Source organism: Euprymna scolopes, chromosome 12, assembly GCF_053919585.1.
Source record: "Euprymna scolopes isolate OS-2025 chromosome 12, ASM5391958v1, whole genome shotgun sequence".
Classification (NCBI taxonomy): Eukaryota; Metazoa; Mollusca; class Cephalopoda; order Sepiida; family Sepiolidae; genus Euprymna; species Euprymna scolopes.
Window position 1 is genome coordinate 112615337 of NC_136493.1, and position 18186 is coordinate 112633522.

At 31.3% G+C, this 18186-nt stretch overlaps 1 protein-coding gene across 1 annotated transcript in view; it reads left to right on the forward strand.

Annotated features, from left to right (window-relative positions):
• LOC145291455 (uncharacterized) overlaps positions 1-18186 on the forward strand; it is a 556359-nt gene that overhangs the window by 437972 nt on the left and 100201 nt on the right. The window contains exon 2 of the mRNA XM_080137314.1: positions 15056-15168. Coding sequence (XP_079993440.1) covers positions 15056-15168 — 113 coding nt within the window. The remainder of the gene's footprint in view (positions 1-15055; positions 15169-18186) is intronic.

Below are 18186 nucleotides of genomic sequence, written 5' to 3' on the forward strand. Positions count from 1 at the left end.
TGTGAGTTAGTAATTAATATTTGGTTGATGGGGGGGTACTATACACAGATTCGAAAAGTTGTCCAAAAACAAATAAATGAAAGCAAAGGTAAGGTAAGTTACGTTTCTACCTAACTGGATAATTGTTTAGTGTTTTTATGTAATGTAAAATGTTTAATCGGCTCGCAAAACAGAAATGGTCGCAGACTCTGTTGAATACGTTAAGTTTGGGAAAGTAAGTTGAAAACTAAAAACTATACAAAACAGTGTCTGAAACTCCACAAATATATGTTACCATGACATAGGCTGGCATAATCGGTGGGTTTATGACAGTATTTTGTATAGTTTTTTAGTTTTAACTCACTTTCTCTAACTTAAAGTAATCAACAGTGTCCGCCACCATTTGTAGCTTTCAAATACACCAATAAACACTGTTTTTCAAACCGACTAAACGTTACATTAAATGAAAAGGGTTTATATTACTAAACACAGATACAAAAAAGTTGTCAAAAAATAAATATATAACAAATAAATGTTATCAAAGGCAAGAAAAGTCAATGTTCTACCTAACTGGATAAGATTTTAGTGTCTTTATGTAATGTATAATCGGTTCAAAAACATTCAATGTTTATCGGTATATCTGAAAAATACAAATGGCGGCAGACTGTATCGAACACGTTAAGTTTGGGGAATTTTTGGGAAAATGAGTTTAAACTAAAAAACTATACAAAATACTGTTAGGAACTCACTCAATATATGTTATCATGACGTAGGCTGGCATATAATCGGTGATTTTAAACTTTTGCTCGATACAGGTGACGACTTTTAAAAGTCCCTTTTAGTGATTACCTGGTTTGAGGATATTTGTACAACTAAAGGGCAAATCTGCTCCAAAAAATCCGGTATTATTTTACTTTAAAGCCCGTTTCACGTTCGTATATAACGAAATATTTTATTGTAGATTTTGTTGTGCTAAAAACGAATCTGCAAACCGTTTCCGTAGCAAAAAGAAAGTTTTCACGATATTCATGAAATTACTTTTTCGAAAAGTGGGTGATCACTTTTCAATGTAAATTTAACTTAGAATGAGCACCCACTTTCTGGCCACCTGAGAGAGGGGCATTTTTCTGTGTGTTTCTTGGCTAAAAAGTTTTTTGTTTGATTTCTTTTGTTTGGTAATAACCCCTTAACTCTGGGACTATTTTCCATTTCACAGCCGTAGCCTTCGTTTACGCTATGCGTGAGCATAAGCGAAAGCTGTTTAGCCAATAAACATGGGAAAAAATCCCCCCTCTCTCAGGTGGCTAGAAAGTGGGTGCTCATTTTAAGTTAAATTTACATGGAAAAGTGATCGCCCACTTTTCGAAAAAGTAATTTCTTCATATCATAAAAACTATTTTTTTTTTGTAACGGAAACGGTTTGCAGATTCGTTTTTAGCACACCAAAGTCTACAAAAAAAATTTTGTTATATACGAACGTGAGACGCACGGCCCTTAATGGAAAATTATATCAAAAATACGGGGGAAAATAGTTTTCAATAAAAACAGCAAATGAATTCGATAGAAAAAAAAATAGATGCTATGTTTTTTTTTTATTTTTCTGTGTGTTTCTTGGCTAAAAAGTTTTTTGTTTGATCTCTTTTGCATGGTAATAACCCCTGAACTATGGGACTATTTTCCATTTCACAGACGTACCCTTTGTTTATGCTACGCGTGAGCATAAACGAAAACTGTTAAATATGCACTCGCGTACCAAACTGCCTTGTCAAAAAACCTTTAAGCCAATAAACACGAAAATAAATGCCCCTTCGCCGGGTGGCCAGAAAGTGGGTGCTTATTTTAAGTTAAATTTACATGGAAAAGTGATCACCCACTTTTCGAAAAAAATTTCTTCATATCATGAAAGCTATTTTGGTACTCATTGGGCGTTGAGTTCCATGGCGACCCGCAGAATTATTTAATTGTCGTTCCCTTAGTCCCCCCCTAGTCAAGGCTAACGCATGTGCACGTAACATTTTTTATTTATTTACTTACGTGGCGGAGTTATACAACCATCACCCCCATGCGAATTTCTATACTGGTAGGTTTTTTGAAATTTTTTCACTGGATTATTATTGATTGAACACTAACCAGATTATGAAAAAAAAATTGAAAAAAAAATATTATTTCAACATTTGAAAGGGGTACTCACTTTTTAGTTACCACGTTCTGGTAAATCGGTCACCCATTTTTATTTTTTTTGGCTAAATACGTAAGTGTCTTCGGGAGATATAAAATGGTCGCATGTTGATGAAGTAATGTATCGGGAGGCATACGGGATGGATAATTATTGGTAAATTTTTAGATTAGGTCCACCTCCTCAATTTTCTTTTAAATGACGACTTGTAATGGTTTTCGACTATGCTGAATACGAAAATCGCATTGAAATTTTGCAGAAATAAGTAGTTATCTAAATTTATAGCGATAAAAATCGTGCATAAAAATTAGCAAGGGCCCGGTGGTTGCGTGGTAACACACTAGACTACTTATCGACCCGTTCTATATTCGATCCTTGTCAATTAAGTCTAGCTATACTGATGAGGAATAAACTCTGAAGCATGCATGTATATAGATGATTACTTTTATGCACGTAATAATTATTAATAAATAATATTTTTAAAAAATAGATGAATAAAATAAAATAAAAAAAGTAATACGTCCTAAAAAATTTGGGCGGAAAAAAATTAAACAAAAGGCAAATAACTCCTTTCTTATAATAAACGCTCAGGGAGCGAAAAAGAAAGAAATTAGTACGGAATCGCTAATAAAAAAATAAATCAAATTCAAAAATGTTATATATAATATATATTATACAATATATATATATATATATATAATAAACCTCAAATGACCTTGTAACGAGTGATGTAACCCACTTTCCGGTTTACGACATACGGTTGCGCATGCGCGCATAAACATTAACCCATAACAACGTAAACAAATAAACACAAATCGCTTCTTTTGCAGATTTTGACCTGCGCACTGAAATATTAACGTTATTATTTCAAAATTATTATTTAACATGGGAAGAATGGGGGTGTTTTGCAACTATTCTTTATTACAACTATACTGTCGCTATTTTCTTACAAATAAACGACTTTAACCCGTTGACAAATATAAGACCAATTGTAGTAAAGCCAAAACTACTACTACTACTACTACTACTCTGTATCCGTCCCTTTTCCTTCCTTCCTTCTTTTTTTATTTTTTGTTTACATTTCTAGATACAAAAAGTTGTGTGAGAACCGTGAATTTGTTGACACATTTACTAATCTGTTTCAATATTAGTTTTATTTTGTTTTATTTATTTAGGTTTTATTTTTTTGCTTCAGGTTTTATTAATTATTTTTTTGTTTTGTTTTAGATTTTAAGTTTCTATAACTTTGTTGAAGGATTCCAGTATGGGGTTTTCATTCTTATATTTCTCATCGGTAGGTTCATGTGCGTTTTTGCTGCTAAATTACTTTCGTCAGCGTTCGATTCGTAGGAAAATCATGTTTAATTTTCGATTTTTGAGCGATTATTCGGTAAAATAGGTAACTTTACACGAATTGGGAGGATTTTTTTTTTTTCATGTTTGAGTGATCCGTCCGTGATTTTTCATTTTAATATACTCTCATGGAAATGTTTCTCTTATGTAAAAAAAACAAAAAAAACTGTTTTCTTTACGTCACAAGTATCACGCTCTGACATGAATTCCATAGCAAATATAACATACTGACCCAAAGGGTCACGGGTAGTCTAGTATATATATATATATATATATATATATATATATATATATATATATATATATATATATATATAATGTTCTCTTTTTGTTATTTTATTCTTTCCATTTCGTGATCAATGTTATCTCCGTTATTACCATGCTCAAATACATTCGTGAATACCGACATAACGAAGCGCAATATCATTTGAAATGGGTACACGTGCCAATGTGTGTCAATTCAATGACAGCGTATTAGTCGATATCAAAGAAAATGGCAGCAGCAGCAAAAAAAAAAAAAAAAGGGGGCGAACGCCCATTAGAAAATGGGTAACGAGCGCGATAAAGATATGGAATTCGAAATGTTGGAGATATCAGAATTAATTAATTCGGAGATTATCTCTTGACAGCAGCTCAAAAGATGTCATTAAATATTCGAGCTACGGATCTGTCTTGCTGAGAAAAGAGGAAAAACGAAATGTCTTTTGCGTCTTTCTTTCAAACCTTTGCCAACGCTTTTTTCGACGAAATCGATTTGCTAATAATCAGCACTTTGCTTTCGGATAAATTTCTTTTGGTCTACCGCTGTTTCTTAACGCTTATTTATTTATTTATTCCATTTTTTATTTATTTATTTATTTGCTTTAATAAATATGTTAATCATTTCACGTTAGTAATTTTCATTGTTTCGCCCATGTGTTCGTCTTTACATTCTTCCCACTTCTTCTTCTTCTTCTTCTTCTTCTTATTATTATTATTATTATTATTATTATTATTATTATTATTATTAGTAGTAGTAGTAGTAGTAGTAGTAGTAGTAGTAGTAGTAGTAGTAGTAGTATCTATATAATATTCTGCTTGTTCTTAATTAATTAGTCCGTACGATACATTCTGACAATTTTTGAAGCTTAAATTGCTTCAAAAATGCCAAATTCGTAAAATTATGGTTTATATATATATATATATATATATATTTGTGTGTGTGTGTGTGTGTGTGTGTGTGTGTGTGTGTGTGTGTGTGTGTGTGTTTAGTCGGCCACCTAAGCTCGCATGGCCGGATGTTACGAGATTTAAAAAATAAATGTTAAAATTTCGACGATATTTCTCGCGGTTGAGATTGGATGTGAGGTTTGTTCCTTGCTAATGGAGTCAAAGATAGCTTCGAATCTTCCGACTGATGGTAATCTTGTCACCCTACACTGATTATTCGCAAAATGATGAAACATTAATGTCTGTAGGTGTTAAAAAATTATTATTGTAATAATTATGTCAGCCCTTTTTAAGAAACTCGGTTCTTATTGTTGAGCACTTTAAAGTTGAAATGGAAAGTCACTCACTTAAGCTGGTATGCATCGCTCATGATGTTATAATCATTAGATCACTATGGCCGGATGTTACGATATTTAAAAAGTAAAAAAAAAATTCAGCGATATTTCTCACGGTTGAGATTGGCTGTGAGAATGAAACATTAGTGACTGTAAATATTAAAAAATATTATGTAATTTTCGCCCAAAAGCTGATTAAAAAGCTTGCTGCATGTCTGAATACCCTTTATGTAAAATTTCAAATGTTTAGATCCAAAATTGGCTGGTTAGCTTGCTAGAGGCCGCAAAGGTCAAATCCTTTGAACTGTGACCCCTTGGTAACCAAATTTTCATTAAAAGGAACGATTAAAAAGCTTGCCCTATGTCTGAATACACTTTATGTAAAATTTCAAATGTTTGAACCAAAAATTGGCTGAGAGGTCAATTTTTTAAACTTTGACCCCAATTTTGACCCCTTAACATTTGTTGTTTGGCGCTCAAATACATTTAGAAGTTTGATTTATGTCCAAAGACCCAAAAGTTTTCAGAGGTCAAATCGTGAACTTTGACCCCTTGAAAGCCAAATTTCTAGACGAAAACCGATTAAAAAGATTTTCCCAAATCTCAATATCTCTTATGTCAAATCTCGTGTCTATAGACTGAAAATTGACAGAATAGTTTGATTAGGAAATTTACACACAGACGGACGCACATACACAGACAATTTCACTTTTATAGATATATAGATACACATTAAACAATGCGTTAAACAAACTTAATTGCTCTCTAAACATTGTTTTTATGTTTCAATTTTTTTTTATTTTTTTTTTTGTAATAACAAAATTATTTTTTGAAAAATATATTAATTCTGATATTACGAAGAAAATTAAAAATATTTGAAAATATGGCCAGCGTTTGCACGAAAAAAACACGAAACTTTCGTTCGGCAACTTTCGGCGTTTCAAGAGACTTCCGACGATAGCACCGTCCTTATTTTGCATAAATACCCAAATATGTAGTGTAGTAAGATGTTGACGAGTAGTATTCATGTTATAATGTCAGGACGAACTTTTCGTTTCTTATTCATCATAGCATTTATTCTGGATTGAAGACAACGTCACGTTTCAGCTTGAGATTGATTCGAAATACGCCATTAAATCCAGCGTAATCTAATTTGGCCGAAGAGGACAGCTGATTAAACACTGTCAAGTTTGATTGCACGAGAAACCTTTACGTTTCTATACAAATAAAACGAAATATCTGTGTTATATACCCTATGAGCAGCTATTCAGGTTCGCCTCTAGAAGCAAACATTTATATGATCTCCACCGGATGTTTTTCATTCAAATTTTAGGGATTTTTTATGGAATTTTTAAGTTCGCACTGACTTATCCTTTTTATATAGATGCATTACTTCTTGGCGTTTCAAGCATAGCAATTAAAGTCATGTGATTTCGCATTCGCTCGAATTACTTGACGATTTAGTCGCTACAAGTATAAACGACCATAACTATTCAAGATGGAATTTACATGTTTCCTTTATTAGTATTGACATCAAAATATTTACTTCTTCGGTTTTTTTTCTGTCTAACCATACGTACTTACGTATCTCTACAATTATATTAATGCAACTTTGTCTATGTGTGAGTCCGTTCCTTATGGACTCTGAAACGGCTGAACAGATTTTATTTAAAATTTACAGAAGTTTAGTGTATAAGTCTGGGAGTGATCTTAGTTCAGTTTCATCTCAGAATACCTCCGGTAATTACCGATAATCGAAACCGTTATTTTTATTTATCTATCATCGGTGAAGCAATTTGCTCAATGCCGTCGTAGAGCAACAATAATAGAACAACGGGCCGTGAAAATCCTACTGTGGGTAAGTTGATAGCGTGTTTTTTTTTGGGGGGGGGGAGGGGTTGCAGGACGTGGACTGAAGGTTCAATCTCCGCACGTAAATTTCTTTTTTTTTTTTGCAAAAGATTTTATAAGACTTGAAAATTTACGGGGAGGGGTTGTTTTTTGTTTTTTGCATTACGTGGTCTGTAGGTTCAACCCTCGTACATAAATTTCTTAATGTTTTTTTTTCGTTAACTGAAAAGACATTTATATAAAATAATTGTATAAAAGAAACAGTAGGTTCTCTAGAGTGCGATGTAGAATAACATACATTTTGGACTGGGTTACTGCATGGAGACATGTGAAGCTTCCTCACTGGGAGAATTCACAGATTTCGATGACAATAAAAATATAGGAGTATAAAATATTCGTCGCTCATCATTCAATTCCGGACAACGTCGGGTCTCCCTGCTAGTAACTGATAAAAGTTTGTTTAATATATGAGAGCAAGTTTCTGAATAGTCAATCTAGTCACATGACTAAACCAACCAATCGGATATTGAAAATTTTATACGAAAACATCACCGAATAATTTCAATGCGTCCATCAATCCGTAGCTAAAATTTCTGGCATCTGTTAAAAATATATATATCTATTTTTACATTTTTTTTACTTTGTAAGCTCATGCTAATGGAGGTACAAACATACACTTTTGTAGCTTTGTTAACTCATGAAAATGGAGTTACAAACATGTTCTTTATTAGCTTTGTTTACTTATGATAATTGAGTTACAAACATAATATTTTTAGCGTTTGTAACTAAGGATAATGGAGTTACAAATAAAACATTTTTTAGCTTTGTTAACTCATGATAATAGAGTTACAAACATAAGCTTTTTAGCTTTGTTTACACATGACAATGGAGTTACAAATAAAACTATTTTAGCTTTGTTAACTCATGATAATGGAGTTACAAATATACCATTTTTAGGCTTGTTAACTCATGATAATGGAGTTACAAATATACCATTTTTAGGCTTGTTAACTCATGATAATGGAGTTACAAACATAGCATTTTTTTAGCTTTGTTAATTCATTGTAATGGAGTTATTAACATAACAGTTTTAAGCTTTGTAAACTCATGATAATGGAGTTACAAATATACAATTTCTAAGCTTGTGAACTCATGATAATTTCGTTACAAACATAGCATTTTTTAGCTTTGTAAACTCATGATAATGGAGTTACAAATGAAACATTTTTAAGCTTGTTAACTCATGATAATGGAGTTACAAACACAGCATAATTTAGCTTGTTAACTCATGGTAATGGAGTTACAAACATAACATTTTTCAGCTTTGTTAACTCATGATAATGGAGTTACAAACATAGCATTTTTTAGCTTGTTAACTCATGATAATGGAGTTACAAACACAGCATTTGTTAGCTTTGTAAACTCATGATAATGGAGTTACAAACATAACATTTTTAAGCTTGTTAACTCATGATAATGGATTTACAAACATAGCATTTGTTAGCTTTGTTAACTCATGATAATGGAGTTACAAACACATCATTTTTTTAGCTTGTTAACTTATGATAATGGAGTTACAAACATAAATTTTTAAGCTTGTTAACTCATGATAATGGAGTTACAAACATAGCATTTCTTTAGCTTGTTAACTCATGATAATGGAGTTACAAACATAACATTTTTTATCTTTGTTAACTGATGATAATGGAGTTACAAACATAGCATTTGTTAGCTTTGTTAACTCATGATAATGGAGTTACAAACATAACATTTTTAAGCGTGTTAACACATGATAATGGAGTTACAAACATAACATTTTTAAGCGTGTTAACTCATGATAATGGAGTTACAAACATAGCATTTTTTTAGCTTGTTAACTCATGATAATGGAGTTACAACTATAACATTTTTAAGCTTGTTAACTCATGATAATGGAGTATCAAACATAGCATTTTTTTAGCTTTGTTAACTCATGATAATGGAGTTACGAACATAATCGTTTTAGCTTTGTGAACTCATGATAATGGAGTTACAAACATAATCTTTTTAACTTTGTGAACTCATGATAATGAAGTTACAAACATAACATTTTTAGCTTTGTTAACTTATGATAATGAAGTTACAAACATAACATTTTTAGCTTTGTTAACTCATGATAATGAAGTTACAAACATTACATTTTTTAGTTTTGTTAACGCTTGATAAAAGAGTTACAAGCATGAATGAAGTTACAAACATAACATTTATAACTTTGTCAACTGATGATAATGGTGTTACAACATTACATTTTTAGCTTTGCTAACTCATGATAATAGAGTTACATACATAATTTCTTTTAGCTTTGTTAACTCATGATAATAGAGTTACAAACATCACATTTTTAAGCTTTGTTTACTCGTGATAATTGAGTTACAAGCATAACATTTTTTAGTTTTCGTTACTTATGATAATGGAGTTACAAATAAAATAATTTTTAGCTTTGTTACTTTGTATTATGAAGTTACAAAAATAACATTTTTACCTTTGATCATGATAATTTCGTTACAAACATAATATTCTTTTAGCTTTTTAAACTCAGGAAAATGGAGTTACAAAAATAATATTTTTTAGCCTTGCTAACTCATGATATGAGGGTAACAAAGACAACAATTTTTTGCTTTGTGAACTCATGATAATGGAGTTACAATAAAACATTTATAAACTTTGTTACTGAATTATAATGGAGTTACAAATATAAGCTTTTTAGCTTTGTCAACTCATGATAATGGAGTTACAAACATAAAAGTTTTAAGCTTTGTTAACTCATGATAAAATGTTACAAACATTAAATTTTTAGCTTTGTCAAATCAAAAAATGGAGATAAAAATAAAACATTTTTCAGCTTTGTTAACTCATTATTATGGTGTTACAAATAAAACATTTTTAAGCTTTGTTACTTCATGATATTGGAATTACAAACGTAACATATTTTTGTTTTGTTAACTCATGATAATTGAGTTACAAGAAAAACATTTTTTGCTTTTTTAACTAATTATAATGGAGTTACAAAAGTAACCTATTTAGCGTTGTTAACTAAGGATAATGGAGTTAAAAATAGATTTTCTTTAGCTTTGTGACCTTTTGATTATGGAGTTACAAACATAACCTTTTTCAGTTCTGTTAACTCAGTAAAATGCAGTTACAAACATAACATTTTAAGCTTTGTTAACGCATGATAATGGAGTTACAAACATAACATTTTTAAGCTTTGTTAACTCATTATAATGGATTTACAAACATAACCTTTTTTAGCTTTGAGAACTGATTAAAATTCACTTACGAACATCACATTTTAGCTTTGTTAACTCATTATATTGAGTTACAAACATAACATTTATAGCTTTGTTAACTCATGATAAAGGAGTTACGAACATAACATTTTTTAGCATTGTTAACTACTGATAATGGAGTTACAAAGATAACCTCTTTAGCTTTGTTTACTCATGATAATGGAGTTACAAAGATAACCTTTTTAGCTTTGTTAACTCATGATAATTGAGTTACAACCAACATTTTTAGCTTTGTTAACTAATGATAATGGAGTTACAAACATAACATTTTTTATCTTTGTTAACTGATGATGATAGAGTTACAAACATAACATTTGTTAGCTTCGTTAACTTTCTTCACCTCTTGCCAACCATTAAGTTGTTTTTGAAAGGAAAGCGTTTTCCAGATGAGGCAGCTTTGATTTCCAAAGTCACGTTGAAGGATCAACTTGGTGTACATTACCAGATAGTCCTTATAGCTGCATGTAATGGGGGAAGACATGCGTAACTGTGTATTACTCCTATGTAAAGAAAAACATATAACTGTGGCAAGTTTCGTTGTTCTAGTCATATGAGAAGTGTGTCAGCGGCATTACTATACATATTGTAGATGGTAACAGAGATGGTTTTGTTCCGGGGTCCGGATTGCATGACCAGCGGCAACCGTAACTTCCTGCACTGGTGGTTCCAGAAGGATGAAAAATGCTTATTTACCATTACATATATATATATATATATATATATATATATATATATATATATATATATATATATATATATATATATATTGATGAATTAAGTTCAAATAACTTGTTAAGATGAATTTAAAAAGGAGTATTTTAAAACGCGATCAATACTTGTGTACAGCTTATAAATAAAGTAATAAAAAAAAAATAAAGATTGTAAGGAGAATCAGTAAACATTTCAACATTTCCATGTCTCGTCCGGGCTCTAAATAATTTTTTCTATCAGAAAACAACGTTAGAATAAAATTTTCCCAGAATGCCATCGGAAATACAAAAGGAAAAAAGAAGAAAAATTATTATAAGCAAATATTTATTATCCACAAAGATAGATGTTTCATATTCCCTAGGAATCATCAGTGTGGCTTATATAAGTATCTCAAGTCGAACAATTTGAACACTAAACCAGAGTAACTGCAATCCAACATTCGTGACCATTCAGTCATCGTGGCAGTCATGGTGATATGTTTGATAAATAAACGCTGTATTTTATTTGCAAAGGACAAAATAAAGGAAACGAGGGTTACGAAAATCCAAATTCCACTTTCTACTCTCGGTTACTATCATTTAAAGGTTGACTGTGACTTGAAGTGATCGTATCTCTCAGGGTCTAATATGTGTATTCAAGTGCCATGTGAAAAGACCGTTGGGTGTTTACATCTATATGTATGTACGTGGTTGCTTTAACCCTTGACTCGAAATAAAATTCTATGAATTAACTAAACAATATATATATGTATATATATATATATATATATATATGTGTGTGTTTATGTGTGTGTTTGTGTGCGTGTGTGTGTATATATATTTCCTTTTGATGGATTGATTGTTGCTATTTCTTCTGATGAGTAAAGGACAAAATAGATTTACTAATTGATATAATAATAAAGTGATTGATTTTGTGTTACGAAACAGACTGTAAACTTAAAAGAATAAATTATAAGATGGTCAACATCATGAACTTTGGAATATAGACTTTTGCCATTTATTCTCTCTCTCTCTCTCTCTCTCTCTCTCTCTATATATATATATATATATATATATACATACATATATATACATATATATATATATATATATATATATATATTCAATCACCTCCATATTCTTCCCGATAGTATAGATGCGCATGTGTACACATATATTGAACCCGCCATGGCATACGTGATATGCACCAATCCTCATTTTATAAAAAAAACTATATTCCCCTCTATCGCATAGATCACTCTAGTTCTGCCATTATTCTCCATAATAATTTCAATTACCATTCTCCTCTCATGCACAATTATTTCGCTCCTAATGTTGCTGTCGCTAGACGTCGAATCCCTAATATGTTAGATAACTTCTCTCCTCTTCTTATGAGAAGCATTCGGCTTCGAAATACCATGGTATAAATAGTTTTCCTCATTCTACACCTCTAATTTATGTATCATCCTCATTCAATTAACGAATAAATATATATGCATTAGAATATTTTTTTTTATTTTCTGATATTCTATATAAGCTCCAAAACAATTTGTTGAGATTTGCATTATTCTGATGAGTCTCCTCTTAAAAAATAGATCTTTTTCTTTTAAGACTCTCTCTTTCTCTCAATCTCTCTCTCTCTCTCTCTCTCTCTCTATATATATATATATATATATATATATATATATATATATATATATATCGTTTCTTATTGTTGAGTCAGTGTGTCCACAAAGTCTGGCTACATTATGCAGCCAGACTTTGTGGACACCCTGTATACATATATATAACTGAGGAGAGTTAGTTAACGCGAAACACGCGTGTACGTAGATTACTGTTTTAAAAATAATAAATAAATAAAAATGTTATTTATATATATATATATATATATATATATATATATATATATATTAAATTATAGTGATCCAATAAATTTCAAAAAACCTTTTTTGAAGTGAAATGTTTGAGTTTCATATCAAATATTTTTATTATTCTAAGCAAGACAAAGAAGAGTTTAGGAATTTTATCTCCTTAACTTATTGGGGCTCGATCACTACAATCACAGGTTAAGGAAATAAAGTTTCTAAAGTTTTCTTTGTCTTGCTTAAAATAATAAAAATCTTTGATATGAAACTCAAACATTTCACTTCAAAAAAGGTTTTTTGAAATTCATTGAATCACTATAATTTAATATATTTGCTTAATCTTGTATATCGAGCAATTCTTATTTAGATGGGATAATACTTATAAAATATTACTGCCAGTAATATTTTGTAAATCTTATAATCACAGGTTTCCATACCAGCTGATTGTTAAACAATTTTATTCTGAAGAGTATATATATATATATATATATATATATATATAATTTGTTTGCTTCAACGTGCATACAAATATATAAACAATGTTCTGTTTATGTATAATAGTTCCTCCTAGTTGCAAGAACTCGAGTGTTCAAGCAACTATGATTCGAAACCCAATAAATTTTTTCAGCAAGCACGCGTAAGGAGTAATCTCTATGTGCTTATGTATAAACACAATGAGTTTTCTATTCTTTTAGGAAAAACTTTGCGTTTACGTTTAGTATGGACCTTATATATTCAACGGATGTATCCGAGATGCAATGTTAAACAAATAGGAAACAAGTCGTAGACAAATTCACATACAATCGATATTTGCTTTTTTGTCTTCCCTGCGTTCTACTTTAACCGATATTAAACACGTGAATTTTGACAATACTTAATGGTAGAAGCCATTTCATGTGACGAAGGTGTTTCCGAGACTCTCGTTTTTATTTTACGAACGGAACACTGACGAGTAGAATTATAATTACTAAAGACATTTAGTAAGAATCGTACTTTCTGTCCTGAACGTTTCTGTTGTGAATGAATGGATTGTCTCATGGCGTGCCTGTACAACGTAGAGGAGTTCATGGTGAAGCTAGGTTTGCGTAATACCAGGCAGCATTTCTTCTGATTTTTTCATTATGTTGTGGCTTTGTAAACAGGTAATAATCAAGACAAGTACAGTGGTATGATTAACATAAAGTGTGTTAACAAAAGTAAGTTACAGAAGTACACGTCCTGATTCTGGATCCACAACTGCCCAAAATCTCTGCCACTGTGTTTAGATGTAAATTCATTTCTTCCGGACAAGTCTATTTGCCCTATAACATAGCTGGTGACTCACCCCAAAACATTTATTAACAAAAGTATATTACAGAAGTACATGTCATGATTCTGGATCCAAAACTGCTGCACAAATTAATGCTACGACGTGCCGATGTTACTATATTTATTGCCTCTAGATAAGTTCATTATTGCTAAAATGTGTAGATCAACTTATTACATAACAATTTACATAGAGATTTCCACCACATTTCCCATTATTTTTTCTATAATATTTATTATCATTATTATTATTTTCTTTCGCATTATCTGTGATATTATTTATTATCATTATCATCATTATTATTATTATTATTATTATTATTATTATTTTCTTTCGCATTATTTCTATTTGTTCTCGTTGAATGCATCCATTACTCCTTGCTTGAATTCAATTTTATTTTCAATTCGAAGTGGATTTCATTGCTAATTTACGTTTCTACGATCAAATGAGAACGGGTTCTTAAAAAATCTCCTATATTTTTAATTCATTCAACAAACCTATGACAGAGACTTCGGCGATTAAAAGTGAGAAGTCTAATCAATTTCTGACCAGAGAGTCACCGTTTATTAAGGCCCAGAGGCAACTGGGGGATAATGGTTATAGAGAGAACATCGTGATAATTGATAGCGGTGGAAATTGGATAGCAATCGATAAATTAGATAGCAATCGATAAATTGGATAGTAATCGATAAATAACAACAACGGCTCAGCAAGGGCCTGTTTATTGGGAACTTAAAAACAGCCATGCTGTAGTTGGCTCAGAAATAACAGGATACACTCATAAACTAGTTGACCGAACGGGATATTATTGACAGTTCTTGTAACTAGACGACATTTTGTTGTAAAAGTTTTAGAAATGAGGGCCAAAGATTAAAGCTCATTCGAGCACTTGCCATGAAAATTACAATAGAGTTTGAAATTATTTACGAAACTAATTAATTGTGTTTTCTTGTTTGATTATAGGTTTCGTTCGCTCTTTACGGTGTTGGCAATGCATAGCCAGCAATTGTGATTCTGATCCTTCGTATCATCCGTACGCCAGTCAAGAGGATTGTAACACGGGACAGTTTTGCCAAGTAAGTTTTGCGGCTTTTGTTTCTTTGATGACTCGTAGCTACGAATTCGGATGCGAGAAAACATTCTGAAAAGAGCATTCTTTTATTACATCCTTCAAGGAGGTTATGTCTTTTATTGTTTGTTGGTTTGTTACTATGCTTGTTTTTGTTTGTTTGCTTGTTTGTTTTTATGGAAATCGCTCCAAACAACGCATGGAGCCAGCTGATATAAGGAGCTAACAAAATTGGGAGCTAACTATCGAAAAGACAGGATATTCCTATTGACCTTAGGCTTGAAAAGACCAAGATTATAGGTAGGAGGAAAGCAGTTAGAAGGGAGAGAGTTCCACAAGCCTGTTGCTTATGGAAAGAAGCTTCTAGCAAAGGCTGCTTCTTTTCTTCTTTACTATACTATCTCTCCCACAGACATGATGTTTCTAGTCTAGAAAGACGCCAACTGATTTGTTTGTGTGAAGCATAGTCTTCAAATCGCTTGACCTATCATGTCATCCAACTTGGTCAAGATATAGATCATGCTTTATTTTATTATCGATTGAATCTAGGATATCTTTGCCCCTATATTACAGCATATGGAATCTCACATTGTATCCGTCCTTGAACTAGATTTTTGACCTTGACCTTAAATCTTTTGACGTATTTTTTTTTAATTTGATGCATGACTGATGCTCATCGATAACACGAAAATTATCGACATGACCAGACAAATATTCTTTGTGTTATTAACGGTTCCATGGCACACGTCATTCTTGGAAATACCAATCTTATTCTTGTCAATTATGGAGGAGAGTTTGTGAATTTATATATATATATATATATATATATATATATATATATATATATATATATATAATTAAACAATAATTATTCTTTATACCTACAGACACTAGTGTTCAATGCTCACGCAATCATCAGTATAAGGGTGACAATTCCTGCCGGACTTGAGATTCGAACTCAGACACGAAGCTATTTTTTACTTCATCTGCTAAATCTTTACCTCGGAACAACCATACAATTGCCACAGGATTGAAGGGAATCAAGAACTATTAAACGTAGAATTCGGACGGATGCATTAGACAGTCCAGAGTGTTCGAACGAGCGGAAGTCGTGAAAATTGCATAAACGCTAGCTAACTGCCATTTAGTTATCATTCCGCAGACAGCTTTTGATATGTCAAGAGCTATTGCTTCACTAATTCTGTATGATATTACGATTAGTACATGAACCGTAGATTTATCTGAACGGAAATCATATTGCATGTCACAGAGTAATTGACCACTCCTTTTATCAGAGATCACAGCAACGTACTTATCATTCATAGAAGATTGATTGGCCTTTACTAAGAGGGAGATGACTGGTTTCCGGAATTTATAAATCCAAGGCGAATTGCTGAAGTTTTCCAAGGTGCTGGGAAACATTTCTCCTTAAGGCAACGTTTAATCAGCCTTGTAAGTATGGAAGCTAGTATGGCTGAAACTTTTTGAGCACTATGATTGGAATTTAATCGGGGTTAGTTTCTTTACTGGAACCATTTCTATGTCGCATAGCGTGTTTTCGGACACATGTGAAAATAAGAGTGGTAGACGGCCTGAATCGCAAAGAATATAATTTGCTGCAAAGTTTTAGGAAAGAAACATTTTTCTAATCACTCTTATGACAACAGAATATTCTTTTCATTCTTTTGGCTTTCAAGTATATACTGCTCTCACAGCCATAATGATTAAACAAACTAACCAATAAATAACTGTTGGCATTCCTTCCAAGAATACCGTAATATCAAATTCTCATTGACCTTAAAATTCTTATACATGTTTTAACCATAATGTTTTTTTAGATTAACCCAATCATCTTAATGTATAAGCTTCATGAAATATAGATACATGAATCATAAACTTGACTAGTAAGATTTATAGGATTACTAATTATTACTCCATATAATATATTAAGAATCTTTTTATATAATAAAAAAAATATTAATAACTTTTATAAATGTAATAGATTTTATTTTGGTATGATTTTAACTATGCTGGTCGCACAGTAAACTATTATGAAATATTTATAGACCAGATGAAATTATTATTTTATTAAATTACATTTAGAATCTTAGTCTCCTCATAATAAAATGTTAAAATGATATTAAAATGTAAATTAATTTTTTTTTAATTTAAACTAATTCTTCTCAAAACATTTTACCAATATTATTTTAACTACGCTTAAAATCAGGCGAACATTTTCTAGAACATATGAGCTCATTATTATGGTGACCGACTGCAGATGGTTGAACTGCGCTTTGCTCCTTTTCCTCTTTTTGTCTAGTCGTCTTACATAATTTAGTGCTACTTCTTATTATGTTTGGTGGCTGCTGATTAAACCACCTTCCTCTTTTCTTACAGTAAACCCAATCACGTCATATATATATATATATATATATATATATATATATATATATATATATATATATATATATATATATATTCTACAGTTCTTAACAGACTATGGATACCCACGGTAAGGGTGCCTGCGCGTGAAATTTTTGTGGCAATAGTTGCGCAACACCTCTCCTGAGTCGACATTGTTGAATACCAGTGGCAAGTGAAGGTTCAGGATGACTGGAAACAATGCTGAGATAAGCAGAAAGCACATACAGCTCCTGGTACTAGCCAGGCTGAACGTTGCTTAACTTCGGTAATCCGATGGAAACCGGTGTGTCAACATTATTGTGCCGTACATATTATTTTTTATCTTTTAAAAAACATTTTTACGTAATTAAATCAATTGAATTTTACGAGTTAAATATTTTTCAATTTTTAAACTTTAAAAATCTATCAAACTTTTTCTATTGATTCAATTTTTACGATATTTTCAGGGTCAATGTGAAATGTTATGCTCTTTTCAATAAACCGAATATAATATTTGAGACAAACGTTTTTTTTTTAATCCACGTCCCCCCATTTTGAAATGTCTATTAAAAAGTAAATAATTAATTTACTCACCAAAGTTTTATATATATCACAAATTGAA